Source organism: Phascolarctos cinereus, unplaced genomic scaffold, assembly GCF_003287225.1.
Source record: "Phascolarctos cinereus isolate Bilbo 61053 unplaced genomic scaffold, phaCin_HiC Scaffold_2;HRSCAF=192, whole genome shotgun sequence".
Classification (NCBI taxonomy): Eukaryota; Metazoa; Chordata; class Mammalia; order Diprotodontia; family Phascolarctidae; genus Phascolarctos; species Phascolarctos cinereus.
In genome coordinates, this window is record NW_027555625.1 from 339,494,270 (window position 1) to 339,512,436 (window position 18,167).

General features: G+C 34.3%; 1 protein-coding gene across 2 annotated transcripts in view; it reads right to left on the reverse strand.

Moving 5' to 3' along the window:
* Positions 1-18,167, reverse strand: part of MAP4K5 (mitogen-activated protein kinase kinase kinase kinase 5) — a 176,488-nt gene that overhangs the window by 43,660 nt on the left and 114,661 nt on the right. For both annotated transcript variants that reach the window (XM_020991307.2, XM_078150348.1), the window contains 5 exons: positions 16,911-16,973; positions 7,667-7,748; positions 6,786-6,902; positions 5,166-5,244; positions 1,173-1,231 (listed from right to left, as the gene is read on the reverse strand). In XM_020991307.2, the coding sequence (XP_020846966.1) occupies positions 1,173-1,231; positions 5,166-5,244; positions 6,786-6,902; positions 7,667-7,748; positions 16,911-16,973 (400 nt within the window). The remainder of the gene's footprint in view (positions 1-1,172; positions 1,232-5,165; positions 5,245-6,785; positions 6,903-7,666; positions 7,749-16,910; positions 16,974-18,167) is intronic.

Below are 18,167 nucleotides of genomic sequence, written 5' to 3' on the forward strand. Positions count from 1 at the left end.
TACTTCATAAAGAGCTGTATCCTAGTGAGGAAATAACAAAAAACTATATATATAACTACATTCAAAATAAATATAAAGAGAATAAATATAAATAAATACAAGTTAGTTAGATAAAATGTAGTTAGAAGAGAGGGCACCAGCAATAGGGAATTGAGAAAAGATTTCACATGAAAGATAGTATTTGAGTTCTGTTCTTGAAAGAAGAGAGAGATTTTTAGGACGTAAAGGTGAGAAGAGAATACATTCAAGGCATGGGGAACAGCCAGTGAAAATGTACATAAATGGCACACGTGTTATATATCAGAATAGAGAGCACTAGTTTAGCTGAAATGTAGAGAGTGGTAGGGGAAGAGGAATTAATGAAAAACAGGGCTGGGAAAAAGGGTAGGGCAAAGTTGCACATCCAAAAGAAATGAGATCAAGAACAGCAGTTCAAAAGACAAATTGAATGTCAAAATGTTACAGTCTAACTAAATAAAAACCAATAATGTGAAAAATGCATCAGCTATTTTTTAAAGGATGAAGAAAAACTCTAATTAGACAAGATTTCTAATTTTATAATAGAGAAGGTAGGAGCAAAAAGTGACAAGGATAGAAAAATGGAGATTCTCTTAAATCCAGAACTGTAAGTCAGATATTTTGTAAAAAAAAAATATAGGTATATCTCTGTATTTATACATATCTATACTTATATCTATCTCAAAGACAGACAAAGTAGTTAAACCTTTTCTTTTCAAATTGGAAACATTTTTAACTTAATAAAATAAAGGCAAAGTTAAAAAAGTATCAGTAAATTAAAGAATACATTAAAAAACTGTAAGGCATAAAAGTAACACAGATAATTTACGACAGTCTTATAGGAAGCAGGAAAGGAAAATAAGCCCTAACATTCAAAACATGGGAAACAACTACCTAGACAGAGACCTCTGTTATAAAAGTCTAACAAGTTAAGTAAATATTTTTATTTGGAAAGAGCACAAATCATTTTTTAAAATGTGCTATCAAAATCTACACCTGAAGGTAAACTCATGCACAACACTTTACAACCATTTCAAACTAAAATTTTGAGACTTATCATTTTCCATGTGTTAAATCAAATGATTGACATGAAATGAAGACAGCTATTTTGTTTAAAAATTAAAACAAAACAGAAAAATTACTAAGATCCTTACCATTTCATCACGTGCTTCTGTTTCTTTTCTTAAAGGAGGTTCAAATTGTAGTTTGTCAACTGCAAAATACATGTTTAACAAATAATTATTTCTCCAAATGTTCACACACTAAAATTTTGATAAAACCTGTAAGAATTAATCTGTGTTATAAGGCACTGTGGAAAAAATAAAAACGACAAAACCATTAGGTTCTTTAGGAAAGAGGTACATAAGATACACTTTATACATACTTTACAACAAATTCAGATCGATGCAATAATACTTTTTTAAACTAATTTTTTTCTGTTATTTTATACTGGACATGAAATATGAATACCTACATAAACAAAGAAAAGAAAAAAGCAAATGAATCTAATTATATTCAACTTTTTGAAAAATTCAGTCACTTAATTTAACACATTAGTGCCAAAGCTGCAATGTTGCTCTATAAATCGCCTGTTTTCTTCTGTGAATTTTCTTTAACTCTTTTCTTCTTTTTTTAAGTGCAGTTTGAGATATTAGAAACTAGTTTAAAAATCAGATTAGCTAATGTTTTAATTATTCTTCCTATCCCTCAAATCTCCTAGTATAATTTGTTTATCCAATAATTTTTTTTTGCTTTCAATTGTGTTAACCTCTAATTTCCCACTTTTCTATTTTTTAAATTTAGTTAGGGTTTTCTGATTGGCTGCTTTTCTAATTTTTTTTTAAAGGTACATGCCCAATTCATTGATCTACTCTTTCCATATTTTGCCGATGAAGAGATTATGCAATATAAAATTTCCTCTACAGGTTGCTTTGGATGCAGCTAGGTGTCACAATGTTTAGAGAGATGACTTGGGAATCAGGAAGACCTTAAAATTCTGCCTCAGACACTAGATGTGTGACCCTGGACAAGTCATTTAACCTTTCTCAGCCTCAGTTTCCTCAGCTGTAAAAAGGGGATAACAACAGTACTTACTTATTTACAAAGGCTCTTGTGAGGATCAAATAAAATAACATGCATTAAGTGCTGCCAAACTTTAGAACACTATATAACTAACTACTAGCTAAAATTATTATCCCCAAAATCTTGGTATATTGGCTTTTTCGTTTGATGAAATTATCTAGTCTTTCTAAGATTAGTTCTTTTGCTTACCAATTCTTTAGGATCAAATTATTTAGTCTTGAATTAATTTGAAACCCTTTTTCAAAGGTCCCTCATTGATTATAATTTTTACTATATTGTAGCTGATAAAAATTTAGCATTCCTGTTTTTCTTTGTGAAATTTTTATGCTCTAGCACAGGGTGACATGTGGCCTCAAGGGCAAAGGTTTCCCACCCCTGCTCTAGCACATGGTCAATTTTCGTAAAGGTGGCATGAATGGCTGAATTATGTATATTCTTTCCCACTACCAATGAGTAATCACTACAACTCTATTATATCTGACTCTTTTTTTAAGGCAATTGGGGTTAAGTGACTTTTCCAGGGTCACACAGCTAGTAACCGTCAAGTGTTTGGCCTCAGGTAACATTTGAACTCAGGTCCTCCTGACTTCAGGGCTGGTGCTGTACCCACTGTGCCACCTAGCTGCCCCATATCTGACTCTTCTAAAGTTTTATTAAAGACCCTTAACTTCTCCTGTTCACTTTTCTGTTGGATTTGTCTAGGTCTAAGAGGGATATATTGAATTTTGCTCTCTATTTGTCCTTCTAATTTCACTAACTTTTCCTTTAAATATTTGTATGCTCTGCCATGTAGCTTACATACATATAATCTCAAATCAACAAATATTTATTAAGCTCTTCCTATGTGGTAGGAACTGTGTTGAACATTGGGGATACAAAAGAAAGGCCCTTCCTCATTTCTAAAATATATAGAGGGGCAGCTAGGTGGCACAATGGGTAGAGGACAAGCCCTGGAGTCAGGAGAACCTGCGTACAAATGTGCCATCAGACACATAACATTCACTAGCTGTGTGACTCTGGGCAAGTCACTGAAACCCAACTGCCTCGAAAAAATAAAATAAAATAAAATAAAATAAAATAAAATAAAATAAAATAAAATGCATAGAGAACTAAGTCAAATTTATAATAATACAAGTAATTCTCCAATTGATAAATGGTCAAAGGATATGAACAGGCAGTTTTCAGATGAAGAAATTAAAGCCATCCCAAGTCATATGCAAAAATGCTCTAAATCACTACTGATTACAAAAATGCAAATCAAAACAACTCTGAGGTACCACATCACATGCATCAGGTTGGCTAACATGATAAAACAGGAAAATGATAAATGTTGGAGAAGACATAGGAAAATTGGAACATTAATACATAGTTGGTGGAATTGTGATACAACTATAATCCAACAATTTTGGAGAGCAATTTGGAACTATGCCCAAAGGGCTATAAAACTGTGCCCTTTGACCTAGCAATAACACTTCTAGTGCTGTATCCCAAAGAGATCACAGAATGGGAAAAGGACCTACATGTACAAAAATATTTATAGCAGCCTTTTCTGTGCTGGCAAAGAATTGGAAATTGAGGGGATGCCCATCAATTGAGGAATGGCTGAACAAGTTGTGGTATATGAATGTAATGGAACACTACTGTGCTACAAGAAATGATGAGCAGGTGGACTTCAGAAAAACCTGGAAAGACTTGTATGGTCTGATGCTGAGTGAAGTGAGCAGAACCAGGAGAACACTGTACACAATAACAGCCACGTTGTGTGATGACTAATGTTGACAGATTTAGCCCTTCTCAGCAATGCAAGAATCTAAGACATCTCCAAAAGTCTTATGATGGAAAATGCTATCCACATCCAAAGAAAGAACTATGGAGTTTGAATGAAGATTGAAGCATACTATTTGCTATTTTTTTCTCTTCTATTTTGTTGTTTCCTTTTTCTTGTTGCTCCTCCTATTGGTTCTAATTCTTCTTTACAGCATGACTGATGTGAAAATACGTTTACTAGGAATGTATATGTATAGCCTATATCAGATTGTGTGCCATCTTGGGGAGGGAGGTAAGGAGGAAGTGAGAGAAAATTTAAAATGCAGTGCAGAAACTTGTGAATGCTGAAAACTAAAAATAAATAAATAAAATACAGTGAGTTTTGGAGTAAAAAAAAAAAGAAGAAAGAAAGAAAGGCCCTTAAAAATGGCCCGTGACTTTAAGGAGCTCAAAATTTAATGGAGGAGACAACATGCAAACAGCCCAAGAATAGAAGACAATGTGTCTGTGTGCATATATGTATATAATATATATGTACATACACACATATAAATAAAATCTGAAATTCTATAGTACTTTTTACACTCATTAAATGGATTTTTATCACCTATTCCCATCAATTATAATAACTATTAAGCCAATGTATATAATAAACAGAATCTGGTCTTATGTCATAAGTGTTAATAAATTAAATCTCTACATAGCATGCTTACTTATGTTTACTTGGTAGTTTAAAAAAATTGTTGGTTTAAGAAGGGGATGGCTAATTCAATTTTGAATCTTTTTCAACGCATATGATTACATCGAATTGAGGTATATCGAAATCAATAAGTCTTATAACCGTAACGTCTATTTTTTAAAAAAAAATTAAAAGTAACCATTGAAATAAAGAGGAACAACAAAAATTCAGTGCTTCTAAAACCTGTGATAATGGCAGATACTTATATTCTAGCCTTTCAAAAAATAACTGTTTTCTATAATCTTTCTCTAAAAATCATGTATAGATATTTATTAACCTATAATGTATAAATTTGACAACATACTAATAATAGCTGCAACTAATTTTTTAAAAATAACACCTCACTTCCATCATAATTCTTCACTTTAACAAAATAATAAAAACATGTCAAACTAAGATGCAGTAATTAAGACTGCAAAGATAAGCCAAATTTTGGTATTATTTTGTCAGAAAATAATTTTGAAAATCTGTAATTATACATTCAATCCTGAAAATTCTTTAAAAAACATAAGAATCATACAACATCACAGACAAATTAATATATATTGTAAATACATACAGTTTATCTCTGATGCTGTTCGTTCAGCTCTGACATTCCTGTTTGTAGACCGAATAGTATGACGAACAACTGCATGGGGCTGTTAATGTAACACCACAAAACAATCGAATTTCAACGACTCTTTTGTAATTTAAGTTCTCCAAAAACTTAAAAACTATGAAAATCAAGTATAAGTTAAAGGAAAATTCAAGGAAAAAACATAATGGATATAGGGAATAATTTTGATAATTGTAATTAGTCAAAGGCTTCCTAAAAAGTACACAACTTACAATCCAATTTTTAACACTTCATTTCATTTGCTTTTGAAACTCTTGCTCATTAATCCAAACTTCACAACTGTGATTTAAGAAATACTTTATAAATTCTTGACTATTTCTACTCAGTGAGCAAACATGAAGAAATCTGGTTTTAAAATACTGGTGATTGTTTTCTACTGAGGTCCAATGACCACAAAAAAAATCAAAGGCCATTAAACACTTATTTTTTAAAGAAAGAATTAAAATATAAAATGTGTCCACTTTATAAATTATCAGGAGAAAATTACATATAATAAATTTTAAAAGTTATGTAATATGTAAAAAGAGAAATGAACAGGAAAATGAAAAAAGAAACAGTAGGAAAGGAAGAAGAAGAATGAGAATAAAAAAAATGAGAGAGATATGTAGACTTTGTGGATATTGGGAATATTGTTACTAAAGATTTTAAGCCATGTTGTGTTTTCACAACCATCGGCATGTGTATGTACACCTATGTGTACACACACACACGCACACATGCACATTTATCCTGATGTCTGGGTGAAAATAAGCTGAGGACCAGATATGCCTCAACCTGATCAAGACTTTAAAAGTAATGAACTTAAAAAAATCAAACCTATCTTTACTATAATATTTCCCAGAAATGTTAAGCACATGGTTAAGCTTGATTGAATAAAATTGCTTCAGAAAATAAGGAGATTACAATGGAAGCAACTTACTTTGAAGACTCCAAATATAATATAAAATCATTTGTGTTTAAAAAATTTTGCAAATTGGAGAAACAAAGAAATATCATTCCTGATTCTCTTGTTGGTTAACTGCAATGTTTATATAAACTTCAAAAAACTTAAATTGATAAAATTATCAATTTAATTAAATTGATATTGAATTAAATCAATAAAGCAAAGAAAATATGCTATCAAATTCTCAACTGAACTGCTGGCTCAAGATAGAAACTAGAGTTTTGGGAGAAAGTTTTGGCCAAAACAACATGCAGTATTTATGGATCGAATTGCTTCTAAGGGAAAGACTATCTGCCATGCTGACAGATGAGCATAGAGATTGCATACTTCATGACCTATGCTTAATTCTAACTTCTTAATGACTTTACCTTAATGACTTTACTGGGGACCCAGATCATAAAACATTAATCTGGGGATAAAGAAAGCAGTAAAAGGAATAGCCCAGAAGACAAGATTTGCTATCATCAGCAAATTTAGGTAGAGAAAGTGCTGATTTTATAGGCTAATCATTTTTGTGGGCCAAAAATTTTTAACAGTAGTTTAAATTATATGACATAAGCTATTAATTATACCTTTATACATATTTATTCTCCAATATGAGAGTACAAATGTTTCCTCACCTCAAAATCATCATCATCTCCTTCAATATAATGTGCATGGTTGTCTGGATTATTTACTTTGTCCAACAATTCAACTGCTAGTGCCCTTGAGAGACCAGGCTGTCCTACAAAACTATGCTTAATTAAAAAAAAAAACCAAAATATATTCTGAGATTAAAATTTTATATATGTATGCGATCTACAAAATTCATTATTTTACTTTTTTCATTCAGTAAATTGTATAAAAGCAAATAAGAGAGCCGCTACTATGCAAATCAACTTTAAAAAGTATTGCATTACATGTCATTTGTATACAATTTCCTTATAGCAATGAAGTCCATAGTGGAGAGTCAGAGTTTCTTTTGCAAAACTGACTGACCCAAATATGAATCAAAGTTAAAAATTTGGCTACAATTAGTATTACATTTTAAGACACTGGCCAATGATCTCACAAATGTTATATATATATTGGGTTGGTGGGCAAAAGACTCCAGATGGTTCAGTGCAGTCCATTATCTACCACTGAAAAATCAACTCAAAATACATATCAGTAAAGAGAGCTCATTATCTTCATAGAAAAAACCAAAATATTTAAACCATGAAAAAAAATTTAAATGAAATTTCATCAAAAATGTTCTTCTCTGGGTGACTATAAATTCTGGCACTGATTTTTAATAAGACATCATTGTTTATGCTTACAGACCTGAGCTATAATAATAAAATCACAAACCCCAAAGTATTTTATTCTTCTATGAGAAAAATATTTGGTTCCTCTTCTAGGAGTAACCATTACAAAGGAAAAAAATGAATATTTCAGTTCAAAGGAGAAAGTCATTTGTTCTGATAATATTTCAAAATCCTGTTTGAAATTACATACAAATATCATGTAATTAAACACTTACAGTTAGAAGTCTTTCAGCTGTTGGCCTCTTTTTTGGATTTTTGGTTAATGCTATTTTGACAAAATTATGGAATGTTGATGACCTTTAGATTTAAAAAAAAGCATGTACAGATAAGTTTCATTACTATTGGTTTTACACAATATTACTGACAGTACTCTGTAAATATAATTTATAAAGTATGGTAAATATCAATATATATTTGAGCACCAAAAACCTTCAAAACTTACACAAAAGTTCAACCTGTTCAGTTGAAAACATCTAAGCCATTATTGGCAAACAAGGATTAGACAATATTAATGTAATAGTACAATTACTAAGAATCAAATACTTTGATAAGCGGAAACAAAAAAGTTGGACAATTAAGAATACAAAGTTCTGTATTTTATAATAAAAGTACCATTCAGAAACCACAATTTCCTTTTTAGACTGCCGAGTCTGTGAAAGCATAGCTATGAGGACACCCCAGAGGTAAAAAAGCCAGGTGTCCCTAAAGACTATTTGTACCCTACTACACCTCTGAGGAAAAGAAGACGCAAAGAAGACAAGTTGGGAATGAGAGATGTTAGCAACGGAAGGAGCTTTCTTATCACCTCCAGGTTTCCTGGGCTAGAAGAGGGACAGCAGTGTGCTGTAATGGAAAGAACACTGGCTCTGGTATCAAAGAACCTAGGTTGGTTCTGGTGCTGCCACTTATTACCTGTGTGACCTTGGGAAGTCACAACTTCTCTGAACATATTCCCCCATCTCTACAATGAAAAGATTAGACTGCCTGATTTCTAAGGGTATTGGCAGCTCTAAATTCTATTACTATAGCCCACTCAAAAGGGTCTGGATGACAAAGGTAGCTTTTTTGCTACTACCATTATATCTGTTAGGGGTTAGGAGAAAGAAGAAGCAATTGGCCACTTGAGAGACAGACAGTAATTTCGTCCTATAAACCACCATAATTCATCAAAAAGTGATATCAAGGTACCAAAGTCTTTTACTCTTAACTGTCAGCTGACTTGAGTACCTGGAAATGGAGGCACTGAAGGATGACAAAGATACCTAGCAGCTATAGAAGGTTCTTAAGACAGGAGCGAGTTGTGGGGAGGGGATGGGGAAATCAACTGTTTGTAGTACAAATTCTTCATAGATAAGTCCATTTTTTAAAGTGAAAACAAAATTTCAATCAAAGTCAACAAAAGTGAGACTAATGTAGCAAATCTGCTCCAATTCACAGTGAATGCAATGTAGTGATTATCTAAAGGAGCAGACACAAATGAGGTCAAATCTGAACTGGCAGATGTTTGTTTGATCTCTATGCTAGAGTGATTTGCTCCTGTCAGCTGGCATAAGCTGCCTGCTTCAATATGAAAGTGAAGTGTATAAATCTGAAATTAAACTATCTTTGTGTCGAATTTTAAAAAAACTACTAATTATAGCAGTTATATTAGTTACATTTCTCAGTGGCACCACTACCACTATCACCATTCAGGTTCCCTATGTGTTCAAAGGTTCTCCCTATTTTGAAACCAGCTTACGCTTCAAATTCATTCAGATCATAAGAACATTTAATTCCTGAATTAAGGCTTATGTCATTCCCAACTCTTGCTGACAGTATATCAAATGAGTACAACTATTATTCATACAGCATATCTACAAACTTCAAGTTTTCAGATTTTTGAAGGATATTCTGAGGTACAACTTAATTTGAACTAGATATTTAACAACTGAACAGTAGACCACATCCATAGTTCAACTCATCTGTGAACCTTAACAAACCATAATACTGAGCACTTGAGATTCAAAAATCATTCACTGTAAAATGTGATGGGTTAAACATTCTTTCCTCAAAAAAAAAAAAATCCAGCAATAGCACTTCTAGGGCTATATCCCAAAGAGATCATACAAATGGGAAAAGGACCCACATGTACAAAAATATTCATAGAAGCTCTTTTTGTGGTGGCAAAGAATTGGAAATTGAGAGGACACCCATCAATTGGGGAATGGATAAGCAAGTTGTGGTATATGAATGTAATGGAATACTATTGTGCCATAAGAAACGATGAACAGGCTGACTTCAGAAAAACCTGGAAACACTTATATGGTCTGATGCTGAGTGAAGTGAGCAGAACCAAGAGGACTTTGTACACAATAACAGCCACATTATGTGATGCCTAATATTGTTAAACTGAACCCCTCCCAGCATTATGAGGATCTAAGACATCTCCAGAGGCCTTGGGATGGAAAATGCTGTCCACATCCAAAGAAACAACTATGGAAGTCAAATTGCTATCACTTATTTTTACCTTCTGTTGAGTTTTGTTTCGTCTTGGTTTTAATTTTTACTTACAACTTCACTAATGTGAAAATATGTTTAATAGGAATGTAAATGTAAAGCCTATATCAGATTGTGCGCTGTCTTGGGGAGGAGGAGGGGGAGGAAGGGGGAGAAAAATTTTCAACTCAAAAGCATATGGAGGGGCAGCTAGGTGGCGCAGTGGATAGAGCTCCGGCCTTGCAGCCAGGAGGACGTGAGTTCAAATTCGAACTCAGACACATAACGCTTACTAGCTGTGTGACCCTGGGCAAGTCACTTAACCCCCATTGCCGAACAAAAACAAAAAAAGGCATATGGAGGTGATTGTTGATAAACCAAAATAAATTAATAAAAAAAAAATTTTTTAATTATTAAATAAGCCACAATGGAATACCTTTCAGTAATGGAAAAGCAGTACTTTTATTGAAGAGATTTATATTTAGGCTGTTTAGGGAAAAGACTTTCCTTCCAAACTATCTCATATTTAACTGCTTTGTACAATTATTTCTATTTATTTTCTATTTATTCTGTATAAACTAGTGTACGTACTTGTCTCCCTGTAAGATGCAGGTTCTTTGAGGAGGGATTGTGTCACTCTGTACACAACTAGCAAAATGGTTCTCCTAAGTATAGGTCTGACCATGTCACCCCTCTCTACTCAATAAACTCCAGTGACTCACTCTCACCTCCAGGATCAAAGATAAGTTATCTGTCAATTAAGCCCTTCATAACATGCCCTCTTCTCTACATATGCACCTTTCAAATATTCTTATACCTCCTATGTGTTCTGTGATATAGAGATACTGGCCTCCTTGCTATTTCTTGAACAATATACTCCATCTCTCAATTTTCGGGGCCTTTTCACTGGGCGTCTCCCATGACTTGAATGCTCTTCCTCCTCATTGCCACTTCCTAGCTTCTTTCAAGCTCCAGCTAAAATCCTACCTTTCAGAGAAAGCCTTTCCCAATCCCTCTTAATGGTAGTGACTTCCCTCTGTTGATTATTTTGAATTTATCCTGAATATAGCTGGTTTATACATAGTTGTTTGCATATTATCTTCCCTTTTAGACTGTGAACTTCTTAAGATCAAGGACCTTTCTGTGTGTCTCCAGTGCTTAGAACAGTGTCTGGTATACAGTAGGCAGTTAATAAATGCTTGTTAATTAACAATACGGAAAATTCAGAAACTTAAGATGAAAAGGCTTAATTTTCTTTCAATTCCTTGCTTCAATTCTTTCCTTTGGTTTGGTAAACCAAGCCCTCTCCCATCTCCCCCCAAAAAACACAAATTATAAAGTCATATAAGATTATTACGCAGGCCTTTTCCATTATTTAACAAATTCATGACAACACTAAATCAATTTTTTTAAAAAGCCTAAGAAAATGTGTTGGACTTAAGAGTCAGGAAGACCTAAGTCCAAATTCTGCCTCAGAAATTTATTAACTGCATGACTGTTGACATGTCACTGAACTTCTATCTGTCTCAGTTTGCTCATCTATAAACAGAGACACTCCCAGATTGCTGTGAGGATAAAATGAGACAATATTTGTAAAGCCCTTTGCAAACCTTAAAGTGCTTTATAAATGCTTTCTATTATGATGATAATGATGAACAAAAATTTTATTAAAAACAACCATTCATGATCAAAGTTAGGGCAGAGTAAGGGTACATATACGTAAGTGTTTGAAATTTTTAAAAAGCAAATAAAAATTTAATTATGAAATCATTCCATTCTGTAATGTTTTAAAAGTGAGTATCTTTTTGCGATGGATAGCTACACAACTGATTTGAAAGGGAAATTCACTGAAGCAGGTGAAACTAGTCTAAGTAAAGATAAGAATTATAGTTTAATCAGTGTAAACATTGAAAAACTAAATTCTTTAACCCAAAATCTAAAAAATAAGCATCTACTATATCCTATCATTCAGATCCTCAAATATCTTTAAGTACTATTACTGACAAAAAAGAAAACTACTGTTTGCTTTGTAACAATAGGTAGCATGCAACCCAACAAACTGAATCTGTATTTTGGAAGTGGACATGCATGGTGGCAAGACGAGATTTTTCCAAAAAGAATTAAGTGCTTTTATTAAGCAAATGAACCTTTTAAAAAGTTTTTAAAAGATACTAGGTCTGTATCCGCAAAAGATATATATTTTTCTAAAAAGGACCTATATGTACAAAAATATTTATAGTAGCTCTTTTAGTGGTAGCAAAGAATTAAAAATTGAGGGAATGCCCATCCACTGGGGAATGGCTGAGCAAGTTGTGGTATATGAATGTAATGGAATACTATTGTGCCATAAGAAATGATGAACAGGCTGACTTCAGAAAAACCTGGAAACACTTATATGGTCTGATGCTGAGTGAAGTGAGAAGAACCAAGAGGACTTTGTACACAATAACAGCCACATTATGCAATGACTAAGACTGTTAAACTGAACCCTTCTCAGCATTACCTAAAACATCTCCAGAGGCCTTGGGATGGAAAATGCTGTCCACATCCAAAGAAACAACTATGGAAGTCGAAACGCTATCACTTACTTTTATGTTCTGTTGAGTTTTGTTTCATCTTTCTGATGGTTCCTCCTATTGGTTTTAATTTTTACTTACAACTTCACTAATGTGAAAATATGTTTAATGGGTATATAAATGTAAAGCCTATATCAGACTGTGCACCGTCTTGGGGAGGGTCAGGGAGAGAAAGGGGGAGAAAAATTTTCAGCTCAAAAGCATATGGAAGTGATTGTTGATAAATCAAAATGAATTAATAAAATTAAAAAAAAAAAGAAATGATAAGCAGGATGCTTTCAGAAAAGCCTGGAAAGACCTACATGAACTGACGCAAAATGAAGTGAGCAGAACCAGGAGAACACTGTACACAGTATCAGCAATACTGCACGATGATCAACTGAGCTAATGACTTAGCTCAATCTGCATTCAAACTCCACAGTTCTTTTTTTGGATATGAACAGCATTTTCCATCATGAGACCTTTGGAGATGTCTTAGATCCTTGCATTGCTGAGAAGAGCTAAGTCTATCAATGTTAGTCATTGCACAACATGACTGTTACTGTGTACAACATCCTCCTTGTTGTACTCACTTCACTCAGCATCAGTCCATGCAAATCTTTCCAGGTTTTTCTGAAGTCTACCTGCTCATCATTTCTTACAGCACAATAGTATTCCATTACATTCATATACCACAACCTGTTCAGCCATTCTCCAATTGATGAATATCCCATCAATTTCCAATTCTTTGCCACCACAAAAAGAGCTGCTATAAATGTTTTTTACATAGCTAATGACTTAGCTATTCTCAGCAACAAAATGATCTAAGACAATTCCAAAGGATTCATGATGAAAAATGCTATACATGTCCAGAGGATGAACTGAAGGAGTTGGAATGTAGATCGAAGCATACCTTTTTTTAAACTTTCTTAATTTTTCTTAGGATTTTTTTGACCTGTTTTCTTTCACAACATGGATAATATGGAAATGTTTTGCATGACCACAGATGTATAATCTGTATCAAAGTGCTTGCCTTTTCAATGAAGGGAAAGTGGAGAGAATTTGGAACTCAAAATTTTTTAAAATGTTAAAAATTGTTTTCACATGTAATTGGAAAAAAAAATACTAAAAAGTTATACATGGCTGTATCTTCTATATAGCTTCTTCTTCTTGATCACAGATAACCAAATACTGATCCCCAGATGACCCCAGTATCCTTGGAGGCAGTCTGAGTCAGAAAGTTTGAAATATCTTTGGTTTTCAACTGGTGCTATCTGAACCTCAGAAGGGGCTCTTCTATATCTACTATACAGCTCCTTGGAGGAGAACATTCATAGGAGGATAAACCCAAGACTTGGCCTGGCTTGCTGAAATACAAGGACTTAGAGATAATTAGAGAGTATAGTGCTAAAGTGAAATGTAAAATCTCTGTTTAGTAATCCCACAAACTGCATAATGTTTTGGCGTTTTAAGTTTCAACCTCCCATGAGAATAACACAATAAGTAGTAATGTAACTATTGCTGTATATTTTTCTATTAATGTGCCTTTGTGTGTCTGGGTGTATTAAACATTTTCTTGTATAATAGAAACAAACAACTTTCCTATATCTGATCTACATTGTAGGCTGAGTGCCCTTCTACTTGACATTCTGAGGAAACTCTAAATATGAGCCAAAAGTTAAGCATAAGCAAGTAATTTCCCCTGGAGCTATGGAGTGAGCGTGGAAAGAGATGAGAGAACCTAGCAATAGCACTTCTAGGTCTGTATCCCAAAGAGATCATAAAAATGGGAAAAGGACCCACATGTAAAAAACATTTATAGCAGCTCTTTTTGTGGTGGCAAAGAATTGGAAATTGATGGGATATTCATCAATTGGAGAATGGCTGAACAGGTTGTGGTATATGAATGTAATGGAATACTATTGTGCTGTAAGAAATGATGAGCAGGTAGACTTCAGAAAAACCTGGAAAGATTTGCATGGACTGATGCTGAGTGAAGTGAGTACAACAAGGAGGATGTTGTACACAGTAACAGTCATGTTGTGCAATGACTAACATTGATAGACTTAGCTCTTCTCAGCAATGCAAGGATCTAAGACATCTCCAAAGGTCTCATGATGGAAAATGCTGTTCATATCCAAAAAAAGAACTGTGGAGTTTGAATGCAGATTGAAGCACACTGTTTGCTATTTTTTTCTTGTGTTTTGTTTTGTTTTCTCTTTCTTGTGGTTCCTCCTATTGGTTCTAATTCTTCCTTACAACATGACTAATGTGAAAATGTTTAATAGGAAAGTATACGTATTTGTTTTTGTTTTATTTTGTTTTGGCTAGGCAATGGGGTTAAGTGACTTGCCCAGGGTCACACAGCTAGTACGTGTTATGTGTTTGAGGCTAGATTTGAACTCAGGTCCTCCTGAATCCAGGGCCAGTGATCTATCCAACGCACCACCTAGCAGCCCCTTAGGAGTGTATATGTGGAGCCTATATCAGATTGCACACTGTCCTGGGGAGGGAGAGGGAGAAAAATTCAAAACCCAAAAGCTTATGGAAGTGACTGTTGATAGATTAAAATAAATTAATAAAAAAAAAAAAAGAGCAAAGTAGCGGGGGTGGGGAGGGAGAAGCAGGTAACTTTTGGTTTTGATTTCATGGGATTACTTATGTTTCCATTATTTTTTCAATAAGAAGAGGAATATACAGATCCCAAAGTTTAAAAAAAGAGAGAGAGAGATAAGAGAGAGGGAAAAGGAGAAAAAGAAGGAGAGAGAATGTCAACCTGACCCTTGTTTTAGGAGAATATGCTTCCCAAGGACTGTCACCTGGTACATGGATCCAGAACAGAGACAGGCCCCATAGTGGAGAGGGAGAAAGCAAGTAAGTTCCTCAGACCCTTGGGCCCAGTCAGGGTTATGAATGTTTAATTATTAAGATAATGAACATGAAGCCATTCATTTTTTTAAATTACCTTCTGAAATAGATATTTAGTGGATATTTATTTATTTATTTTACTCGCTTTTAGTGAGTATTTTAAATTAATTAATCAATGTAAGGTCATTAAATTTACACTCTGATCCAGAAGGATAAAGTGACTACACTTATGAAAAGACAGGGCTACAAATAATTCAATAACCCACCCACCCCGCATCTTCCTCAAAACAGAATATTTCCCAATTTTTAAATAACACACCCTCCAAATAAAACAGACAACCAGGCTACAAAAGCACTTATTGTTTTACTCTTAAAGGCAAAGACTTGCCTATACATGGATGAACAGATGCCCATTTGCCTTGGGTAAACATGATATACTTTGTCTCACTCCAGCTGAAGTAAAACCATTAAAGACTATTTTGGGATAGCACATTCAAATGACCGTCAGAACCTAAAAATCTTATGACATTCTGAATTTGGGTAAATAAGGCGTTCTCTAGTTTCTCTAACTTAGCGTTACAGATTGTGCTAACTTATCCCACAATTTTGTGTGAAACAGAATTTTCTTCTATATCTATCATAAACACAATAAACACAATCCTGAATGTGGCTGAAAAAGAAAGACATCAAATTTTGATAATTTACATTGAGAAACAAGTCCACTCAAAACAGTTTTGGATTTAACTATCAGGAAGGGCTATTATTTCACTTTTTAAAAAGTAACGACAGGGGCAGCCAGGTGGCACAGTGGGTAGAGCACCAGCCCTGGATTCAGGAAGACCCGAGTTCAAATCCAGTCTCAGACACCTAACACTAGCTGTGTGACTCTGGGCAAGTCACTTAACCCCACTGCCTAGCCAAATATTTTTTTTAAAAAAGTAATGACAACAAAAAATTTAAGTATAATTTTATTTAAATGTGATTTCTGAAAGTTTAAAATCATTATCCATAACCATTCTTGAGTTATTTCAATTTTTAAGAAGTTTCCCTTTTAAAAAAAAAATTAAATCATACAGTATTTACCAAAATAAATGATATTGAGAAATAGAACTGATATAATGGCACTTTTAACTCCCACATGAAGACTAACTTTGAGTTCACAAACTTATCATTCCAATGTGACAAGCAGAGAACACTACACATCTGTGTCATAAACCTACATTCAGTGACTGGGATGTACAGCACTGTTATTGTCCTGAAATCTGATGTGCCATCACCACCCTACACTGTCAGATGGAGTGAATTTGACATGTCACTCTCACTTTTGTTGACTTTGATTTCAACTTTATTTTCACTGTAACAAATGGATGTATTTAACACAGGAGATGTACTAAATAATAAAAAATGATGTGTCCACTACTTCATACCTCCTCTGAGAGAAGACTCTCTCTCCACACTTCCTTTCTAGGCCTCAATTTCCTCAGCTATAAAACAAAGTTAGGGGATGTAGCTAAGGTTCCATCTAGCCCAAAAGTCTATGAATCTGTGCATTCTGACTTACCATTTTGTCTTTTCTTTTAGCTTTGGAGGTTGAAAATTGCTTTTTGACATTAAGAACAAAGCCCTGAAATGAAAAGTACAAGTAGTTTCATTAATGCATCCTCACTTTCATTAAAATAGTCAAGATCTATCATAAAAGTACTGCAGTGAATTTACTCAAGGTATATTAACTTATTAACTGTACTAACAATACAAATACCAAGTTTATATTGTATAAACAAGCTGGAGGCAGGATTAAACAAGAGAATAGATGGCCTTCTGGCAATTACAAAGTTCCTTTGGTGACCTCAAGCTCCTCCTAGGAACAAAGGCCCATTTAAAAATATTCCTACAGTTTCACTGTATGGCTACAAGACATGGAAGACAAGAATAACCAAAGAATAAGACAATGAGCATCAAACAAAGGGTGATCGAGGCGAGTTGGCTGCTGCAACCAATAACCAACAAAGAAAACTGGAAAAGAACAGCAGTAAAAGCTGCCACCCAGGGACAGCTAGGTAGCGCAGTGGATAAAGCACACGCCTTGGAGTCAGGAGGACCTGCGTTCAAATGCAGCCTCAGACACTTGACGCTTACTAGCTGTGTGACCCTGGGCAAGTCACTTAACCACACTGCCTAGCCAAAAGTAAAAAAAAAAGAAAAAAAGCTGCCACCAGAGAAATCTATAACAAGAAACAGCCCATCTTCTTGGGATTTACCTTGAAGCAAGGGCCAGAGGTGACATGTGGATGGCTGAGCCTCCTAGGCTTAAGGAACATCCCAAACAGAAGAGGGCATGGATCCATTTGAGCACTGGACTCATTAATGAAAATACATATGGTTATGCCTAGACCAACTAGGTAGTTTCATTTGTCTAGAGTGACTCCTGGGGAGTGCCTGCTTTGCTATTACAGACTCAAGTTTTAGAGTTTCTGGGAGTACTAAGAGATTAAAAGACAGTAAATGTCTGAGACAGGACCTGAACTCAGATATTCCTAACACTACCACTAGCTCTCTATCAATGGCTGCTTCTCTCTAATTATGTGAACAATACAACTACTACAATACAAATGGAAAGAACTATACAGCAAAAAAAACTTAAGTAAATCCTACAAAATGAACAAAATAAAACCAAAAACAAAAGAGTGCCTCAAAACAAGAGATATGAGAAGACGTGGCAGTCCTTTGCAGAGGTGGCAGGGCCACAAGTCTTGCACATGTTTTTTTAAACTCATTCTTCTGGGCTACTTCTTGACTTTGCACTTCACCTAAGTGTTGA